Below are 22,307 nucleotides of genomic sequence, written 5' to 3' on the forward strand. Positions count from 1 at the left end.
ATTTCTTCAGAGATAAGAGGATGTATTCTTGGGAAGAAACCAAATGTGATTAATCTGAACCAGTCACTTCAGTTAATAACTTCAGTTTCTTCTGCTTTGGATACTTTTTGAAAGAATGTTTCTTGAACATTTGGCTCTAATTATTTCTGTGCTGTGTTTGGGTCCTCAATTCTGTTTCCAGATGATTTCCCTGACACAAGTAATGTTGAAAAAGTTGAGTGGGGTGGTGGTTGTTTTGTCACTGTCATGTCTGACTCTTGGGACACCCTGGGCTTCTCTGTCCATGGTATCTCCCAGGCAAGAACACTGGAGTGGGTTGCCATTTCCTCCTCCATTGAACAGCGTCTATGTGTCCTAGTAAAACTATTGTGTCTGAGTTGATGGTTTCCATTTGTTTTTATATCAGTAAAGTTCTTTCTCTTAGTTTATCATTTTGGTAAACCACACTGTTAGATCATGATTGCTCACGAGCTGCCCTTTCTCTTGATCACCTTTTGAAGTCAGTAGTCACATTTGCTTATTTGGTCTTATCCTCTTCAACATCAAATCCCATTGTTCCTCCCTTTCTTAGATTTCCTGTGTTTTAATCATCCTTGGACCCCCAGTCTTCACTTGCTGTCTTAACTGTAGTGTGTTTTAAATATTCTTTAGTATTGCTCCTGCTTTATTTCTGAATTTACAAATGCATAACGTCCAAGCATAATTAAGTATACTGTAGTGATGTAGGTTTCGTAAAATGGCTTCTCACCAAATACAATGACCATGATAGAAAAATACATCACTTACTAAAAGTGCTGTTTTCAAACTGGCCCATGACACTGTCTTTGACAATGCACAGGGCTTTACCAAGAGCTCTTGTTGAAAATTTTGTCCCAGGTGTGCAAGATGATCCCGAGGTACCACACAGGCACATCTACTTGCAGGTGATCTGGTGTTAGTTTTTCTTGGTCTCCTTTGAAATTAAATTCCTTTCATCAAATGAAAGTGCAAGTCACTCAGTAGTGTCAAATTTTTGCGATCCCATGGACTATACAGTCCATGGAATTCTCCAGGCCAGAATGGTGGAGTGGGCAGCCTTTCCCTTCTGCAGGGGATATTCCCAACCCAGGGATCAAACCCAGGTCTCCTGCATTGCAGGTGGATTCTTTACCACCTGAGCCACAAGGGAAGTCCAAGAATACTGGAGTGGATATCCCTTCTGCAGCAGATCTTCCAGACTCAGGAATCGAATCAAGGTCTCCTGCATTGCAGGCAGATTCTTTACCAACTGAGCTATCAGGGAAGGACCAAATATTTTCATAAAATTCCTATCATACACAAGAATAAAGATGATCAATATCAGGGAATTCATTTATTTCAAATCCTTAGTCTAATGATCTCCAGGACAGTTCTTCAGTTCAGTTCAGTTCAGTTCAGTTCAGTCGCTCAGTCGTGTCCAACTCTTTGCGACCCCATGTATCGCAGCATGCCAGGCCTCCCTGTCCATCACCAACTCCCAGAGTTCACTCAGATTCACGTCCATTGAGTCAGTGATGCCATCCAGCCATCTCATCCTCGGTCGTCCCCTTCTCCTCCTGCTCCCAATCCCTCCCAGCATCAGTCTTTTCCAATGAGTCAACTCCTCACATAAGGTGGCCAAAGTACTGGAGTTTCAGCTTTAGCATCATTCCTTCCAAAGAAATCCCAGGGCTGATCTCCTTCAGAATGGCCTGGTTGGATCTCCTTGCAGTCCAAGGGACTCTCAAGAGTCTTCTCCAATACCACAGTTCAAAAGCATCAATTCTTCGGCACTCAGCCTTCTTCACAGTCCAACTCTCACATCCATACATGACTACTGGAAAAACCATAGCCTTGACTAGACAGACCTTAGTTGCCAAAGTAATGTCTCTGCTTTTGAATATGCTATCTAGGTTGGTCATAACTTTTCTTCCAAGGAGTAAGCGTCTTTTAATTTCATGGCTGCAGTCACCATCTGCAGTGATTTTGGAGCTCCCCCAAATAAAGTCTGACACTGTTTCCACTGTTTCCCCATCTATTTCCCATGAAGTGATGGGAGCAGATGCCATAATCATTGTTTTCTCAATGTTGAGCTTTAAGCCAAATTTTTCAGTCTCCTCTTTCACTTGCATCAAGAGGCTCTTTAGTTCCTCTTCACTTTCTGCAATAAGGATGGTGTCATCTGCATGTCTGAGGTTATTGATATCTCTTCCGGCATTGTTGATTCCAGCCTGTGCTTCTTCCAGCCCAGCATTTCTCATGATGTACTCTCCATATAAGTTAAATAAGCAGGGTGACAATATACAGCCTTGACGTACTCCTTTTCCTATTTGGAACCAGTCTGTTGTTCTGACTGTTCTGACCAGTCTGACCAGTTCAGACTGTTGCTTCCTGACCTGCATACAGGTTTCTCAAGAGGCAGGTCAGGTGGTCTGGTATTCCCATCTCTTTCAGAATTTTCCACAGTTTCTTGTGATCCACACAGTCAAAGGCTTTGGCATAGTCAATAAAGCAGAAATAGATGTTTTTCTGGAACTCTCTTGCTTTTTCCATGATCCAGCGGATGTTGGCAATTTGATCTCTGGTTCCTCTGCCTTTTCTAAAACCAGCTTGAACATCAGGGAGTTCACGGTTCACGTATTGCTGAAGCCTGGCTTGGAGAATGTTGAGCATTACTTTACTAGTGTGTGAGATGAGTGCAATTGTGTGCTGGTTTGAGCATTCTTTGGCATTGTCTTTCTTTGGGATTGGAATGAAAACTGACCTTTTCCAGTCCTGTGGCCACTGTTGAGTTTTCCAAATTTGCTGGCATATTGAGTGCAGCACTTTCACAGCATCATCTTTCAGGATTTGAAACAGCTCAACTGGAATTTCATCACCTCCACTAGCTTCGTTTGTAGCGATGCTTTCTAAGGCCCACTTGACTTCACATTCCAGGATCTCTGGCTCTAGATGAGGGATCACACCATCATGATTATCTGGGTCGTGAAGATCTTTTTTGTATAGTTCTTCCATGTATTCTTGCCACTTCTTCTTAGTATCTTCTGCTTCTGTTAGATCCCTACCATTTCTGTCCTTTATTGAGTCCATCTTCACATGAAATATTCCCTTGGTATCTCTAATTTTCTTGAAGAGATCTCTAGTGTTTCCCATTCTGTTGTTTTCCTCTATTTCTTTGCATTGATCTCTGTGGAAGGCTTTCTTATCTCTCCTTGATATTCTTTGGAACTCTGCATTCAGATGCTTATATCTTTCCTTTTCTCCTTTGCTGTTTGCTTCTCTTCTTTTCGCAGCTGTCCTGGGAAGCAAAGGCCTCCCCAGATAGCCATTTTGCTTTTTTGCATTTCCTTTCCATGGGGATGGTCTGGATCCCTGTCTGCTGGACAACGTCACAAACCTCCATCCGTAGTTCATCGGCACTATCTCTATCAGATCTAGTCCCTTTGGACTGGCCAAATACAAAAATCTGACAAAACCAGTTACTGGCAAAGATGAGGAACAACAGGAACTCTCATTTGTTGTTAGTGGGAATGCAAAATGGTACAGTCACTTTGGAAGCAATGTCTTACATAGCTAAACCTTGTCATACGGTATGGTCTAGCAATTTTACTCCTAGATAGTGCACCAAGTGATTTGAAAGCTAATGCCCACACAGAAACATGCACCTGAATTGTGTAAAGCTTAACTCATACTCTCTCTCTCTCTCTCTCTCTCTCTCTCTCACACACACACACACACACACAAATTGGAGGCAACCAAAATGTCCTTTACTACCTGAATGTTTAACTACAGAACATCAATATAACAGAATATTATTCAAGAATAAAAAGAAATGGGCTATCAAATCACAAAAAGAAATGGATGAAACTTAATGATGTTATTAAGTATAATAAGCTAGTCTGGGAAAGGTTATACACTGTGAAAGTTGCTCAGGCATGTCCGACTCTTTGTGACTCCGTGGACTGTGAGTCCATGGAATTCTCCAGGCCAGAATACTGGAGTGGGTAGCCTTTCCCTTCTCCAGGGGATCTTCCCAAGCCAGGGATCGAACGCAGGTCTCTCAGTCTGGAAAAGGTTATCCACTGCATGATACCAATTATACCACATTCTGGAAAAGGTAAAACTGTAGCGCGAATAAAAAATAGCAGAGGCTTTTTTTCCTTTTGCTTCAAAATACTTTTATTGGTTTGGATACCGTTTGTCAACACTCAACTACTCTTCTTCCTTGATGTGAAAATCCACTCCCTCGGGGTCTCCGGTGACCCGTAACTCATGTACCGTAATGTTATTCTGTGCATCACCAGGAGCCTCGATATTGGGACATTGGCGTCTATCGCCGGTTGCCGCGATGAGTTTCAGATTCCGCATCCTGGACACAAGGTTCACAAGTTTCGTCTTGACCTGGGTTAAGGCACCGCACATAGAGTCTTTGTAGGGGGAAGCCTTTATCTTCTTTCTTCCTGGAGGGCCAGATGAACAGCCCTGACGGCCAGGAGGAGTGCACACGTTACTTTCGTCATCGCCTCCGGGAAACTTCAGGATCACCAAAAACATGAGGAAGATTAACAGCCAGTGCGAATTGCTCCCAAACCAGCCTGGGGCATGCTCTGGTTGATTCTGCCGAATTCGGACGTGCCTTCCGCTGGGCACCATCCATGGGGGTTCTTCGGGTTCATCTCTCAGGACATAAAACATATAGGCAAAGACAAACGAGATAAACGTGGACCAAAAAAATACCCATATTACAGACCGCATCGTGAGCTGAGACGAAGTGGCTCCTGGTGCGCTGGTCTGCGCTGGCACCTGGAGACTGAGGACCAGGCAGGGCTGGGCCCTTGGTGACGTCACAGAGGGCCCCGCCCCCACCAGAACCCATGTGGCCATGGTATGACTTCAGAGCAGAGGGTAAGGAGGCCTGCAGGGGTCAACCGGGAGTGGGGCTTAAAGGGACGTGGGGACATTTCCAGTGGGCAGTTGAAAAAGAGGCGAGGAGTGACAGAGTGCCATCTCCATGCCAGTGTATTCTTTCTGAACCTGGTGTTCTCCTGGGAGGGTGGGTCCATCTTCTATTTTTATTTTTCCATTTGTTGAATCCAGACACTGTGGTGAGCAGAGCAGACCCAGCGGCATGTGCCCCTGTGGAGCAGAGAGCCAAGTGGGAAAGAAAGATACTAAACCAGAGGCCGCAAACTAAGAGCCACTGATGTTTTGTGCGGCCTGCCACTGTTCCTAAAAATGATTGTGCCCAGGGCTAAGTCCTGTCTGACTTTTTTGCCACCCCATGGGTTTTAGCCTGCCAGGTTCCTCTGGAGATGGAAAGTCAGGGGCATCACCAGTGATGCAGTAGGGGTGGGCAATGAGGTGGGTACTCTCTAAGGTCCCTCCCAGATCAGAGGTTCTATGATCCTGCATGGCAATTTCTCAGAGGGCAGGGATGCACCTCCCAGGCAACAAGCAGCAGAACCGGCACATCTCTGGGGAATTGCTGAGTTGGCAAAACTACACTAGCTCTGATGCCCCTGTGGATGCGCAAGTGCTGGCTGCACTCCTCCTCCCCGTCTGTGCATGTTTAACCGCTACATGTGTTTGAAGGTGACCTTGCTCTGCAGGTGTGGCTTGAGAGCTGTGTTCCTTCCTTCTCTAGGAAGACAACCCTTCTTTGTGCTGTGCGAGGTGATGATCTGAATGAATGTGTATGGCTGCAGCACTCGGCACTTTGCCTTTCTGTCTGGGCCGGTGGTTTTCACACTTGAGTGTGTATCAGGGTCACCTAGAGGGCTTGCAAAGTCCCATTTTGCTGGATCTCAGTCCTCAGTCAGTCCTGGGTGAGACTTGAAGACTGGCACTTCTGCACGTCTCTGGGCAACACTGAGAACCACCCTGCAGACAATGGCTTCACTCACAAAGACGTGGCTTGCCTCTGACTGCTGTGCACGGAACCTGAGGGCCCAGTGCGAGTGGAGTGGCAGCAAGAGCACCGAACTGGAGCCTGGAGACCAAGGTTCTACACTGCACCTGCGCTCTAGTGAGCTGTGTGACCTTAGGCAAGCCTCAGCACCTCTCTGCGCCCGTAGCTGCCTCGCAGGCACAAGGGCGTGATGAAGTTGGTGACTGCTACTCTGGGTGTTTCTGAAATTCAGATTTGGTCTGTCACTCTTGTTCCCAGCCTAGTCTTCCCCATTTGGAAGCCAGATACCCCCACAGCATCCCACCCCCAAGCATCCAAGTGCCCACTTCTGTCCACAATCACCCCCAGCTGGAGTGGTCCACTTGCTTGGGGGTCTCCTTCTACAGCCAGCCCTGGGTATGGAGCCCAAAGGGTGAAACTGGTGCCTCCCTCTTAGAGATCCACGTCTACCACTTGGGGGTGTGTGTGTCTTGCTTGTGCTACTTGAAACGCCTTTTAGCACAGAGATAAGGATACAGAATCCTAGAGCTAGTCTCCTGATGGTAAAATTCTGATGCTAAAGACTTGCCGTGTTACCTTGGGTAAGTTAGTTACCATCTCTGAGCCTCATGTACCTGACTTTGAGATGGAGAAACAGTACCTACTTCATGGGATTGCTGTGAGGACTAAATGAGATCATGTATGCAAGGCCTTTACCAGAGTGCCTGGCACATAGTAAGTGCTTAACATGGTAGCTGTTGTTTCTCAAAAAGAGAATAATGGCCTCCTCTATAACATTAGAGATGCAGGAAAGCTGAAAACACTATGGTTGCAGGTGTTCTACTTTCTTAATACCTCCCATGGTACATAACAACAACAATAATAATACATATATACTGACACTAGGGCTTCCCAGGCGGTGCTAGTGCTAACGAACCCGCCTGCCAATGCAGGACATGTAAGAGGCTGGAATTCCACCCCTCAGGATTCAATCCCTGGGTTGAGAAGATCCTCTGGAGAAGGGAATGGCAACCCACTCCAGTATTCTTGCCTGGAAAATCTCATGGACAGAGGAGCCTGGCGGGCTACCATCCATAGGGCTGCAAAGAGTCAAACACGACTGAAGTAACTTAGCATGCATGCATAGTCATACCTTATAGAAATGTCTATTTCACATTTTTGAGAACACTATCCACTAAATCCTCTCATTCCATCTTTATCACACTATAAGGACAAGGCCACCACATTTGTGTGGATCTCAGGATGAGGTGCGATATTCTGAAAACACTGCTGTCTACAAGCCTCCCATCAGTAGGCTGCTTTTCCCTATGTGGATTTCTGCTCCTGCATGGGTGAGAGAGCATCCAGGGCCATGGCTGCCAGCTGGGGAGGCTCCAGGGACCCCATCTGGTACTCAGCCCATTTCTCTCAGGTACACATCAGGCCTAGAGGCTGCTTCCCATGTGGCATTATTGCTTGCATTCTGTTTACTGCATGCATTGCTGCTGCTGCTGCTGCTGCTGCTAAGTCGCTTCAGTCATGTCCGAGTCTGTGTGACCCCAGAGACAGCAGCCCACCAGGCTCCCCTGTCCCTGGGATTCTCCAGGCAAGAACACTGGAGTGGGTTGCCATTTCCTTCTCCATTGTATGAAAGTGAAAAGTGAAAGGAAGGCGCTCAGTCGTGTCCGACTCTGCGTCCTCATGAATCACAGCACTCCAGGCCTCCCTGTCCATCACCAACTCCCAGAGTTCACTCAAACTCATGTCCATTAAGTTGGTGATGCCATCCAGCCATTATCATCCTCTGTCGTCCCCTTCTCCTTCTGCCCCCAATCCCTCCCAGCATCAGAGTCTTTTCCAATGAGTCAACTCTTCACATGAGGTGGCCAAAGTACTGGAGTCTCAGCTTTAGCATCAGTCCTTCCAAAGAACACCCAGGACTGATCTCCTTTAGGATAGACTGGTTGGATCTCCTTCCAGTCCAAGGGACTCTCAAGAGTCTTCTCCAACACCACAGTTCAAAAGCATCAATTCTTCGGCACTCAGCTTTTTTTATAGTCCAACTCTCACATCCATACATGACCACTGGAAAAACCATATGCTTGATTTGATGGACCTTTGTTGGCAAAGTCATGTCTCTGCTTTTGAATATGCTATCTAGGTTGGTCATAACTTTCCTTCCAAGGAGTAAGCGTCTTTTAATTTCATGGCTGCAGTCACCATCTGCAGTGATTTTGGAGCTCCCCAAAATAAAGTCTGACACTGTTTCCACTGTTTCCCCATGGTGGTAACTCATTAGAATTCTACATTGGACCAAAAAAATTAAAAAAAAAAAAGAACATTCTATCCATCCTTGATCAGGCCCTATTTGTAGGCCCATAGCACTGAGTGATTAAGGTCTTTCTAGTATCCTGCCTTGCCCAATTTTTTTCTCTTGAGTTTATGTATTTCTGAAAATGTTTTCCTTTTAATGTATTTCTGAAAAAAAAAAAAAAAAACAATCATTTTAAAATACTTTCCAGTTTGTATCTCCAGTGTGGTGCTGTCTCTTTGCTCAGCACCTGAAGAACAGTGTTGATTTATGTAGGTTGTCCATATTTTGCCTTTTTGATGACAGTGACTTCCTTTAGAGCTTTTGATATTCTAATTGATAGGGAAAATTGCAACTTGTTTTAAAAGTGTAAAATGAACACCAAACATAACCAAATAAACATTGGTGTTTAAAACAAAACCAGAATTGGGGGAGGGGGGCAGTCCTAAGATGGTGGAGGAATAGGACGAGGAGACCACTTTCTCCCCCCATAAATTCATTGAAAGATCATTTGAACGCTGAGGAAATTCCACAAAACAACAAACAACTTCTGAACATTGGTGGAGAATACCAGCCATCCAGAAAGGCAGCCCATTATCTTCGAAAGAAGGTAGGACAAAATATAAAAGATAAAAAGAGAGACAAAAGAGTTAGGGATGGAGATCCATCCCGGGAAGGGAGTCCTGAAAGAGAAGAAGTTTCCAAATACCAGGAAACACTCTCACCGGCGGGTCTGTGGGGAGTTTTGGAATCTCAGAGGGCAACATAACCGGGAGGAGAAAAATAACAAACTAAAACCCACAGATTATGCACCTTCCCACAACTCCCAGCAGAGAAGTAGCCCAGATGCTCACATGCACCACCAACAAGTGGGGGCTGAACAGGGAGGCGTGGGATGCATTGCTTAGGGTGAGGACTGGGCCTGAATTACCTGGGAACAATCTGAGGGAGCTAACATGAGATAGCAACCCAAACTGTGGGATAGCCAGAGAGAGAGAAAAAGAAAAGAAGAGAGAGAGAGAAAAAAATCTTTCCTGCAAAAAGCTCTAACCTAAGGCACTGCCAAGCCTGCTCACAGAACAAAGGACTGAGTGAATACCAGAGGAGAGTTAGCTGGCTGCGGACCGGCCCTTCCCCTGCCAGAGGCAGAGAGGCAGGTGGGTGACAGCCAGAGCCTGAAAGGGGCAATCTCAGCCCAGAGACAGCATCCTCTACCAAACTGTGAGCAGGCTCCCAGTTCCTAACCAAATCTTCTTGGGATCCTGGATGGTTGACATCTGCCAGGAGGGTCACAGCCAGAGGTCAACTCCCCAGAGGAGACACATGGCACACCTGAGACGGTGCTCCCGCTTCACACCCAGGAAAGTGAGCAACTGGGATGGGGGAGGTGATAAGACCTCCTGGATAAGACCACCGCACATCTGGGGAGAGTGTACTCACCAAGTACCTGGTCGCCTGAGCTACATGGACCTGGGAAGAGCACAAAATGCAGGCCCAACTGAGTCTGTGCTCCTTTATGGTGTACCCAAGAACCTGAACCTGAGCAGCTTAGACCTGGGAAGTGCCCGCAACCCTGGGCCCACTTTAGACAGTTCCACTTCAGAGCAACCTGGAGCCTGAGCAGTGTAGACCAGGAAAGCACACACGCATTGAATGGGGGCAAACCCAGTGTGGCCCAGACACTGCGAGCACTCCCCACACATGCCTATGATATTAGTTTGCAGTGTTCCTCCCTCTCCACAGCACGACTGAACAAGTGAGCCTAAATAAGTGACCACCTTCACCCCCTTGTATCAGGGCAGAAATTAGGCACTGAAGAGACTTGCAAACAGAAGAAGCCAAAATAAACAGACGAACCACTTTGGAAGTGACAGGTGCAATGGATTAAAACCCTGTAGTTAGCACTGACTACATTGGAAGGGGCCTGTAGACCTTGAGAATTATAAGCTTGAACAAGGAACTATTTGAAACTGAACTGACCCCACACTGCCCACAACAGCTCCAGAGAAGTTCCTTGATATATTTTACTATTATCATTAAAATTTTAAAAAAATTTTAAGTCCGTCATTACTCCTTTAATTTCCATTTTTATAACCTACTCTTTCTTTGCAAAAAAGACGCTATTTTTAAAGCAAATTTCATATATATTTTTAATAATGTTTGCGATTTTGTTTTGTTTTGTTAATATTGTGTTGTTGAGAATCTAATGTCTAGTCTAGATTTTTAATCTTTGCTTTTTGGTATTTGTTATCATCTTTGTACCTTTAAGAATCCAGAAGATGGCAGAGGAATAAGACAGGGAGACCACTTTCTCCTCCACAAATTCATCAAAAGAACATTTGAACACTGAGCAAATTCCACAAAGCAACTTCTGAATGCTGGCAGAGGACATCGGACACCCAGAAAGGCAGCCCATTGTCTTTGAAAGGAGGTAGGACCAATTATAAAAGATAAAAAGAGAGACAAAAGAGGTAGGGATGGAGATCTGTCCCGGGAAGGGAGTCTTAAAAGAGGAGAAGTTTCCAAACACCAGGAACCACTCTCACCGGCAGGTCTGTGGGGAGTTTTGGAATACCACAGGGCAACATAACCTCGAGGAAAAGTAAATAAATAAATAAATAAAACCCACAGATTATGTGCCTAATGGCAACTCCCAGCACTGGCAGCCGCCACCAAGAAGTGGGGGCTGAACAGGGAGGCGCGGCCTGCAATGCTTAGGGTAAGGCCTGGGACCAAGTGCCCTGAGGGCAATCTGACTGAACTAAGGTGAGATAGCAACCCAAACTGTGGGATAGCCAGAGAGAGAGAAAACTATCCCACAGAAAGCCCTAACCTAAGGCACTGCCAGGCCCACTCACAGAACAAAGGACTGAGCAAATACCAGAGGAGAGCTAGGCAGCTGCATACTGGCACATCCCCTGCTGGAGGCAGGGGGCAGGTGGGTGCCAGCCAGGGCCGGAAAGGGGCAAACTCAGCCCCAGAGATGGCATCCTCTACCAAACTGCAAGCAGGCTCCATTGCTAACCAAGACTTCTTGAGATTCTGGACAGTTGACATCCGCTAGGAGGGTCACAGCCAGAGATCAGCTCCCCAGAAGAGACACACAGCACACCTGAGAAGGTGCACCTGTAGACACCCAGAAAACCCAGCGGCTGGGACGGGGGAGGTGATCAGACGTACCCCCCACCTGGGGAAGACTGTGCTCACCAAGCACCGGGTCGCCTGAACTGCTCGGACATGGAAAGGGCACAATACGAAGGCCCAACCGAGTATGCACCTTTGCGGAGTACCCAAGAATCTGAACATGAGCGGCTTAGACCTGGGAAGTGCATGCAACCCAGGGCCCACCTCAGACAGTTCCCCGGCAGAGCAACCTAGAGCCTGAGAAGTGTAGACTGGGAAAGCACACACACCATGAGTCAGGGGAAGCCCAGTGCGGCTGAGACACTGCGAGCACTCCCCACACATGCCAGTGATATTTGTTTGCAGTGTTCCTCCCTCCCCACAGCACGACTGAACAAGTGAGCCTAAATAAGTGACCACCTTCGCCCCCTTGTGTCAGGGCAGAAATTAGACACTGAAGAGACCAGCAAACAGAAAAAACTAAAATAAACAGAGGGAACTGCTTTGGAAGTGACAGGTGCAACAGATTAAAACCCTGTAGTTAGCACCGACTACATTGGAAGGGGCCTATAGATCTTGAGAAGTATAAGCCGGATCAAGGAACTATCTGAAACTGAACTGACCCCGCACTGTTTGCAACAGCTCCAGAGAAATTCTTAGATATATTTTTACTATTATCATTTTTTAAATTAAAAACATTTTTTAATTTTAAGTCCTCTATTACTCCTTTAATTTTCATTTTTATAACCTACTATTACCTTACAAAAAAAGACCCTATTTTAAAGCAAACTTCATATATATATTTGATAATTTTTGTGACTTTGTTTTTTTTTACTATTGTATTTTTGAGCATCTAGCATCTACTCTAGATTTTTAATCTTTGATTTTTGGTATTTGTTATCAATTGCATACCTTTAAGAACCCAATCCTCAGTACCCATTTTTACTTGGGAGTGTGATTACTGGCTTGATTGCTCACTCCCCCTTTTGACTCTCCTTTTTCTCGACCAGGTCACCTCTATCTCCTCCCTACCCCTTCTCTTCTCTACCTAACTCTGTGAAACTCTTTGGGTATTCCAGGCTGTGGATAACACTTAGGGAACTGACTACTGCCTGGATCTGTCTCTCTACTTTTGATTCCCCTTCATCTCCTCCTAGTCACCTCTGTCTCCTTCCTCCCTCTTCTCTTCTCTGTGTAACTCCGTGAACATCTCTGTGAACATCTCTGAGAACATCTCTGGGGGGTAAAGACTGTGGAGTGCACATAAGGAATTGATTACTGGCTAGATTGCTCTCTCCCCTTTTGATATCCCCTCTCCTCTTCCTGGTGACTGCTATCTCCCTCCTCCCTTCTTCTCTTCTCCATGTAACTCTATGAGCCTCTCTGGGTGTCCTTCACTGTGGAGAAACTTTTCATCATTAACCTGAATGTTTTACCATCAGGGCTGTATAGATGGAGAAGTCTTGAGGCTACTGTAAGAATAAGACTGAAAACCAGAGGCAAGAGGCTTAGGTCCAAAACCTGAGAACACCAGAGAATGCCTGACTCCAGAGAACATTAATCGATAACAGCTCATCAAAAAGCCTCCATACCTACACTGAAACCAAGCACCACCCAAGAGCCAACAAGTTCCAGAGCAAGACATACCATGCAAATTCTCTAGCAATGCAAGAAAATAGCCCTGAGCTTCAATATACAGGATGCCTAAAGTCACAACAAACCCACAGACATCTCAAAACTCACTACTGGACACTTCATTGTACTCCAGAGAGAAGAAATCCAGACCCATCTACCAGAACACCAACACAAAGCTTCCCTAACCAGGAAACCTTGACAAGTCATCCATCCAACCCCACCCACAGTGAGGAACCTCCACAATAGAGGAACCACAAACTGCCAGAATACAGAAAGGCAACCCCAAACACAGCAATCTAAACAAGATGAAAAGGCAGAGAAATACTCAGCAGGTAAAGGAACAGGATAAATGCCCACCAAACCAAACAACAGAGGAGGAGATAGGGAGTCTCCCTGAAAAAGAATTGACAATAATGATAGTAAATATGATCCAAAATCTTGAAAACAAAATGGAGTTACAGATAAATAGCCTGGAGACAAGGATTGAGAGGATACAAGAAATGTATAACAAGGACATAGAAGAAATAAAAAGAGTCAATCAATTATGAATAATGCAATAAAGGAGATCAAAAACACTCTGGAGAAATCAAAAGAGGAATAATGGAGGTGAAAGATAGGAGAAGTGAGGTAGAATATAGAATGGTTGAAATAAATGAAGCAGAGAGGAAAAAAGAAAAAAGAATTAAAAGAAATGAGGACAACTTCAGAGACCTCTTGGACAATGTGAAATGCCCTAACATTTGAATCATAGGAGTCCCAGAAGAGAAACAAAAAGAAAGACTGTGAGAAAATACTTGAGGAGATAATAGATGAAAACTTCCCTAGAATGGGGAAGGAAATAGTCACCCAAGTCCAAAGACCCCAGAGAGCTCCAAACAGGATAAACCCAAGGCAAAACTCCCCAAGACACATATTAATCAAATTAACAAAGATCAAACACAAGGAACAAATATTAAAAGCAGCAAGGGAAAAACAACAAATAACACACAAGGGGAATCCCATAAGGATAACAGCTGATCTTTCAATAGAAAATCTTCAGGCCAGAAGGGATTGGCAGGATATACTTAAAGTGATGAAAGAGAAAAACCTACAACCCAGATTACTGTACTCAGCAAGGATCTCATTCAAATATGAAGGAGAAATCAAAAGCTTTACAGACAAAAGCTCAGAGAAGTCAGCACAATGAAACATGCTCTTCAACAAACACTAAAGGATCTTCTCTAGACAGGAAACACAGAAAAGCTGTATATACTCAAACCCAAAACAACAAAGTAAATGGCAACAGGATCATACTTATCAATAATCACCTTAAACATAAATGGGTCAAATGCCCCAACCAAAAGACAACGATTGGCTGAATGGATACAAAAACAAGACCCCTATATATACTGTCTACAAGAGACCTACCTCAAAACAAGGGACACATATGGACTGAAAGTGAAGGGTTGGAAAAAGATATTTCATGCACATGGAGCCCAAAAGAAAGCCGGAGTAGCAATACTCATATCAGATAAAATAGACTTTGAAATAAAGGCTGTGAAAAGAGACAAAGAAGGACACTACATAATGATCAAGGGATCAAACCAAGAAGAACATATAACAATTATAAATGTATATGCACCCAGCATAGGAGCACCACAATATGTAAGGCAAATGATAACAAGTATGAAAGGGGAAATTAACAGTAACACAGTAATAGTGGGTGACTTTAAGACTCCACTCACACCCATGGATAGTTCAGCCAAACAGAAAATTAACAAGGAAACACAAACTTTAAATGATACAATGGACCAGTTAGACCTAGTTGATATCTATAAGGCATCTCACCCCAAAACAATGAAGTTCACCTTTTTCTCAAGTGCACACGGAACCTTCTCCAGGATAGATCACATCCTGGGCCATAAATCTAGCCTTGGTAAATTCAAAAGAATTGAAATCATTCCAAGCATCTTTTCTGATCAGAATGCAGTAAGATTAGATATCAACTACAAGAAAAAAAAAACTATTAAAAATATAAACATATGGAGGCTAAACAATATACTTCTGAATAACCAACACATCAGAGAAGAAATTAAAAAAGAAACCAAAATATGTATAGAAACGAATGGAAATGAAAGCACAGCAACCCCAAACCTATGGGACTCAGTAAAAGCAGTGCCAAGGGGAAGGTTCATACCAATACAAGCTTACCTCGGAAACAAGAGAAAAATCAAATAAATAATCTAACTGTACACCTAAAGCAACTAGAAAAGGAAGAAATGAAGAATCCCAGGGTTAGCAGAAGGAAATAAATCACAAAAATTAGGGCAGAAATAAATGCAAAAGAAACAAAGGAAACCATAGCCAAAATCAACAAAGCTAAAAGCTGGTTCTTTGAGAGGATAAATAAAATGGAGAAATCATTAGCCAGACTCAGCAAGAAACAATGGGAGAAGAATCAAATCAACAAAATTAGAAATGAAAATAGAGAAATCACAACAGACAACACAGAAATACAAAGGATCATTAGAGACTACTATCAGCAACTATATGCGAATAAAATGGACAACTTGGAAGAAATGGACAAATTCTTAGAAAAGTATAAATTTTCAAAACTGAACCAGGAAGAAATAGAAAATCTTAACAGACCCATGGCAACCATGGATATTGAAACTGTAATCAGAAATCTTCCAGCAAACAAAAGCCCAGGGCCAGACGGCTTCAAAACTGAATTCTACCAACAATTTAGAGAAGACCTAACAGTTATCCTACTCAAATTCTTCCAGAAAATTGCAGAGGAAGGTCAACTTCCAAACTCATTCTATGAGGCCACCATCACCCTAATACCAAAACCATTCAAAGATGCCACAAAAAAAGAAAATTACAGGCCAATATCACTGATGAACATAGATGCAAAAATCCTTAACAAAATTCTAGCAAACAGAATCCAACAACATATTATAAAGACCAAGTGGGCTTTATCCCAGGGATGTAAGGATACTTTACTATCCACAACTCAATCAATGTGATTCACCACATTAACAAATTGAAAGATAAAAATTATATGATTGTCTCAATAGATGCAGAGAAAGTCTTTGACAAAATTTAACATCCATTTATGTTAAAAACCAGCCAGAAAGCAGGCACAGAAGGAACAGATCTCAACATAATAAAAGCCAGTTTTGATAACCCACAGCAAACATTATCCTCAATGGTGAAAAATAGAAAGCATTTCCCCTAAAGTCAGGAACAAGACAATGGTGCCCATTCTCACCGCTACCATTCAGCATAGTTTTGGAAGTTTTAGCCACAGCGCTCAGAGAAGAAAAAGAATTAAAAGGAATCCGATAGGAAAAGAAGTAAAACTCTCTCTGTTTGCAGATGACACGATCCTCTACATCAGTCAGTCAGTTCAGTTCAGTTGCTCAGTCATGTCTGACTCTTTGCGACCCCATGAATTGCAGCACGCCAGGCCTCCCTGTCCATCACCAACTCCCGGAGTTCACTCAGACTCACGTCCATCGAGTCAGTGATGCCATCCAGCCATCTCATCCTCGGTCGTCCCCTTCTCCTCCTGCCCCCAATCCCTCCCAGCATCAAAGTCTTTTCCAATGAGTCAACTCTTCGCATGAGGTGGCCAAAGGACTGGAGCTTCAGCTTTACCATCATTCTTTCCAAAGAAATCCCAGGGTTGATCTCCTTCAGAATGGACTGGTTGGAACTTCCTGCAGTCCAAGGGACTCTCAAGAGTCTTCTCCAACACCACAGTTCAAAAGCATCAATTCTTCGGCGCTCACCCTTCTTCACAGTCCAACTCTCATATCCATACATGACTACTGGAAAAACCATAGCCTTGACTAGACGGACCTTAGTCGGCAAAGTAATGTTTCTGCTTTTGAATATGCCATCTAGGTTGGTCATAACTTTTCTTCCAAGGAGTAAGCGTCTTTTAATTTCATGGCTGAAATCACCATCTGCTGTGATTTTGTAGCCCCCCCAAAATAAAGTCTGACACTGTTTGCACTGTTTCTCCATCCATTTCCCATGGAGTGTTGGGACCGGATGCCATGATCTTCGTTTTCTGAATGTTGAGCTTTAAGCCAACTTTTCCACTCTCCTCTTTTACTGTCATCAAGAGGCTTTTTAGTTCCTCTTCACTTTCTGCCATAAGGGTGGTGTCATATGCATATCTGAGGTTATTGATATTTCTCCCAGCAATCTTCATTCCAGCTTGTGTTTCTTCCAGCCCAGCGTTTCTCATGATGTACTCTGCATAGAAATTAAATAAGCAGGGTGACAATATACAGCGTTGAGGTACTCCTTTTCCTATTTGGAACCAGTCTGTTGTTCCATGTCCAGTTCTAACTGTTGCTTCCTGGCCTGCATACAGATTTCTCAAGGGGCAAGTTGGTGGTGGTATTCCCATCTCTTTCAGATTTTCCACAATTTATTGTGATCCACACAGTCAAAGGCTTTGGCATAGTCAATAAAGCAGATATAGATGTTTTTCTGGTACTCTCTTGCTTTTTCCATGATCCAGAGGATGTTGGCAATTTGATCTCTGGTTCCTCTGCCTTTTCTAAAACCAGCTTGAACATCAGGAAGTTCATGGTTCACGTATCACTGAAGCCTGGCTTGGAGAATTTTGAGCATTACTTTACTAGCATGTGAGATGAGTGCAATTGTGCGGTGGTTTGAGCATTCTTTTGCATTGCCTTTCTTTGTGATTGGAATGAACACTGACCTTTTCCAGTCCTGTGGCCACTGCTGAGTTTTCCAAACTTGCTGGCATATTGAGTGCAGCACTTTCACAGGATCATCTTTCAGGATTTGAAACAGCTCTACTGGGATTCCATCACCTCCACTAGCTTTGTTCGTAGTGATGCTTTCTAAGGCCCACTTGACTTCACACTCCAAGATGTCTGGCTCTAGATGAGTGATCACACCATCATGATTATCCGGGTTGTGAAGATCCTTTTTGTAGAGTTCTTCTGTGTATTCTTCCCATCTCTTCTTAACATCTTCTGCTTCTGTTAGGTCCATACCATCCTCTACATAGAAAACCCCAAAGACACCACCAGAAAATTACTAGAGCTATTCAATGAATAGAGTAACATTGCAGGATATAAAATTAACACACAGAAATCCCTTGCATTCCTATACACTAACAATGAGGAAACAGAAGGAGAAATTAAGGAAATAATTCCATTCACCATTGCAACGAAAAGAATAAAATACTTAGGAATAAATCTACCTAAAGAAACAAAAGACTTATATATAGAAAACTATAAAACACTGATAAAAGAAATCAAAGATGAAACAAATTGATGGAGAAACATACCATGTTCATGGATCAGAAGAATCAATACAGTGAACATGAAGATACTTCCCAAAGCAATCTATAGATTCACTGTAATCCCTCTCAAGTGACCAACGGTATTTTTCAGACTACTAGAACAAATAATATCCCAGTTTGTATGGAAATACAAAAAACCTCGAATAACCAAAGCAATCTTGAGAAAGAAGACTGGAACTGGAAGAACCAACCTGCCTGACTTCAGGATACACTACAAAGCTACAGTCATCAAGACAGTATGGTTCTGGCACAAAGACAGAAGTATAGATCAATGGAACAAACTAAAAAGACCAGAGATAAATTCACGCACCTACCTCTTTGACAGAGGAGGCAAGAAAATACAATGGAAAAAAGACAATCTCTTTAACATGTGATACTGAGAATGCTAGTCAACCACTTGTAAAAGAATGAAACTATAACACTTTCTAACACCATTACACAAAAATAAACTCAAAATGGATTAAAGATCTCAGTGTAAGACCAGAAACTATAAAACTCCTAGAGGAAAACATAGGCAAAACACTCTCCGACATAAATCACAGCAGGATCCTCTATGATCCACCTCCCAGACTAATGGAAATAAAAGGAAAAATAAACAAATGGGACCTAATTAAACTTAAAAGCTTTTGCATAACAAAGGAAACTATAAGCAAGGTGAAAAGACAGCCTTCAGAATGGGAGGAAATAATAGCAAATGAAGCAACTGACAAAGAATTGATCTCAAAAGTATAGAAGCAGCTCCTGCAGCTCAATTCCAGAAAAATAAATGATCCAATCAAAAACCAGGCCAAAGAACTAAACAGAAATATCTCCAAAGAAGACATATGATGGCTAATAAACACATGAAAAGATGCTCAACATCACTCATTATCAGAGAAATGCAAATCAAAACCAGAATGAGGTACCACTTCATACCAGTCAGAATGGCTGCTATCAAAATACCTACAAAGAATAAATGCTAGAGAGGGTGTGGAGAAAAGGGAACCCTCTTACAAGGTTGTTGGGAACACAAACTAGTACAGCCACTATGGAGAATCGTGTGGAGAAATTCTTTAAAAACTGGAACTAGGACTGCCATATTGCTCAGCAATCCCACTGTTGGGCATACACACCAAGGAAACCAGAAAGAGACATGTGTACCCCAATGTTCATTGCAGCATTGTTTACAGTAGCCAGGACATGGAAACAACCTAGATATCCATCGGCAGATGAATGGATAAGAAAGCTGTGGTACGTATACACAATGGAATATTACTCAGCCATTAAAAACAATGCATTTGAATCAATTCTCATGAGGTGGATGAAACTGGAGCCTATTATACAGAGTGAAGTAAGTCAGAACAAGAAACACCAATACAGTATACTAATGCATATATATGGAATTTAGAAAGATGGTAATGATGACCCTATATGCGAGACAGCAAAAGAGACACAAATGTATAGAACAGTCTTTTGGACTCTGTGGGAGGAGGTGAGGGTGGGATGATTTGAGAGAATAGCATTGAAAGATGTATATTATGATATGTGAAACAGATTGCCAGTCCAGGTTCAATGCATGAGACAGGGTGCTCAGGGCTGGTGCACTGGGATGACCCAGAGGGATGGGATGGGGAGGGAGGTGGGAGGGGGTCAGGATGGGGAACACATGTACAGCCATGGCTGATTTATGTCAATGTATGGCAAAACACGCTACAATATTGTAAAGTATTTAGCCTCCAATTAAAATAAATAAATTTTAGAAAGTAAAATAAATATATTAACTAAACAAAATAAAACAAACCAGAATGAATTTATAAGGACTGAAATGAAACAGTAACTTCTCTCCTCAAATAGAGGGGAATATCGGAAACTTTTAGAAACTGATTAAAATTATTCACTATTGAAATAGTTGAGGAAATTACATGAGAGGAGTGACTTTATTTTCCCTTAAGTGCTCACCAATGTTCTCTTTATTTTTATTATTATTATTATATGAGTATGTACACACCATTACTGATTATCAAGCATCCATTTTAGAATGCAGAGAATTGTCTTATACACTATTAATTTTGAAGCAATGTTATATAAAATGTACAAGGGTCTATGAAAAACAGAGGGAGCTACAAAAAATCCTGACACTTACTAGACACATCAGCAGAAGCATTCACCTCACACATAGATACATAAGAAATCATAAAGAATCGCTCCCTTAATGCACTAAGTTCTGAAGTGGTTTATAATGGATCCATCGATAAATGACATGTGATTACCAAAAATTCAATATTTGCCAAATTGCACAGGCATTTGGATACCCTCATTCATCAAAAAATTCTATATAAGTAAGACTTTCCCTCAATATTCTAGGCTTATATGTTTGAAGAATTAAAAAATTGTAACTATACCACCTAGTAAAGATCATACCAGCATTTATCTGTGGAAAAAAAAAAAAATTGGTTTCAATACAATGGAAAATTCAACAGCTATGCCCACCTAAACTCAAAATTCTTGTCTTCTCTGGGTTGAATTCCTTTCCCTAATACATGAAGTGAAGAAGGAGTTTGGGGGTTTAGAGGAGGAAGACACCTTCAGGTTAGTCACCTGGCTATAAAAACTCCCCTGGCTCTAGATTTTCCCACAATCCTGATCTGGTCCCACTAAGTTTTGGAGACAATAGAAAAGGTTTCAGGTGCTGAGGTCCTCCATGCCTGGTGCCCCTGCTAACAACATGGCAAGAGATAGAACTATTTGAGCACCTACCACTCAGAGTTAGATGTTGTTAATATTTAGGTATATTTACTTTGCCCCTTAACTTTCATCCCATTTCCATTCCCCTCTCACTTTCCAAGGGATACTCCTACCCTGAATGTGATATGTAATTTCTAGCCACATTGTAGGTACACAGAAGGGTACATCTAAGCAACTACAGTAGGCTGGGCTTCCCAGATGGCACTAGTGGTAAACAAACCACCTGCCAATGCAGGTGACCTAAGAGATGTGAGTTTGATCCCCGGGACGACATGGCAACCCAGTCCACTATTCTTGCCTGAAGAATCCCATGGACATTGGAGCCTGGAGAGCTACAGTCCACAAGGACACAAAGAGTCGGACACATCTGAAGTGACTAAGCATGCTTGCACGCTACAAAAGTGCTTGGGACTAGAGATATAAAGATGAATAGTCTCAGCAGATTCTTCTCTGATTGCACTGCTACCATGTTCAGTGGCTAAGAAATTAGAAAATGTGACTTTTACATAGGAGAGCACCACTGTCACAGACATGCCCAGTTGTGGGAGTGAAAGACCCTGCACGACCCACCCTTTCCATGGGCACCTCTCCCCCACCAGCTGGTCAAGGATTACAACAGACAACAGTGAGCATCGCCAGTCATCACCACAAAATTTGGCTCCTTTGGATATAAAATGTTGAGAATACCTGAATACGGCTCCTTCATCTTGAATCTCAGAGCTTCAGATGTTCACAGTTAACTGGGTAAGATGTGTCTGCTTGTTGTAGAGGCCCCTGTTATTGTGGAGGAGTGAGTATACTTGGGAGGAAGGGAAGTGGACCCTCAGGACGAAAGTAGTGGGAGAAGCAGGGGAGGTAGGCCAGCCGTCAATTCCTGGAGGAATCAGAGTGTGTTTGGATGGAGTCTGGGGAGGTGAATCTGATATGAAGTTACTAACATCCAGTTGCAGGGGTGAAGTCCTGAGTAGAGGAGATATAGTGGACTCAGGCCAGCAAGGCTAAAGCGGTGGGAGGGGTGAGCAGGCGGGTCTGGGTTTCCTTGGCCAACCGAAGAGGACTGGGGTGGAGCCTGTCACACACCATATAACTGAGAGGTTCAGCGCAGGAAGGCTAATCTCGTCTAGAGAGCTAAGTGGTGTCAGTGCAGCCCTCTACCTTTCTCTGATCTTCAAGCCTTCTGGTGAGGATGTATAGCCACTCCGGAACCTGAGGACTATGGGGATAGGAGGGCATGGTGGCCGCGAGGCAGACGAATCGGGCCTGCAGGAATTGGAGGGGTGGAGATTAGGATGGGT

At 43.4% G+C, this 22,307-nt stretch overlaps 1 protein-coding gene across 1 annotated transcript; it reads right to left on the reverse strand.

The window, feature by feature from the left end:
- Nucleotides 1–4,209: 4,209 nt before the first annotated feature.
- Nucleotides 4,210–4,881, reverse strand: LOC128070158 (protein FAM209-like). The gene has a single exon (XM_052663461.1). It carries the CDS (start codon nucleotides 4,879–4,881, stop codon nucleotides 4,210–4,212), a length of 672 nt encoding a protein of 223 aa, XP_052519421.1.
- Nucleotides 4,882–22,307: the final 17,426 nt, after the last annotated feature.

Source organism: Budorcas taxicolor, chromosome X, assembly GCF_023091745.1.
Source record: "Budorcas taxicolor isolate Tak-1 chromosome X, Takin1.1, whole genome shotgun sequence".
Classification (NCBI taxonomy): domain Eukaryota; kingdom Metazoa; phylum Chordata; class Mammalia; order Artiodactyla; family Bovidae; genus Budorcas; species Budorcas taxicolor.

Excerpts from the sequence above, each read along its gene's own strand:
- LOC128070158 (XM_052663461.1), bottom strand. The coding sequence starts at position 4,881 with ATGGCCACATGGGTTCTGGTGGGGGCGGGGCCCTCTGTGACGTCACCA.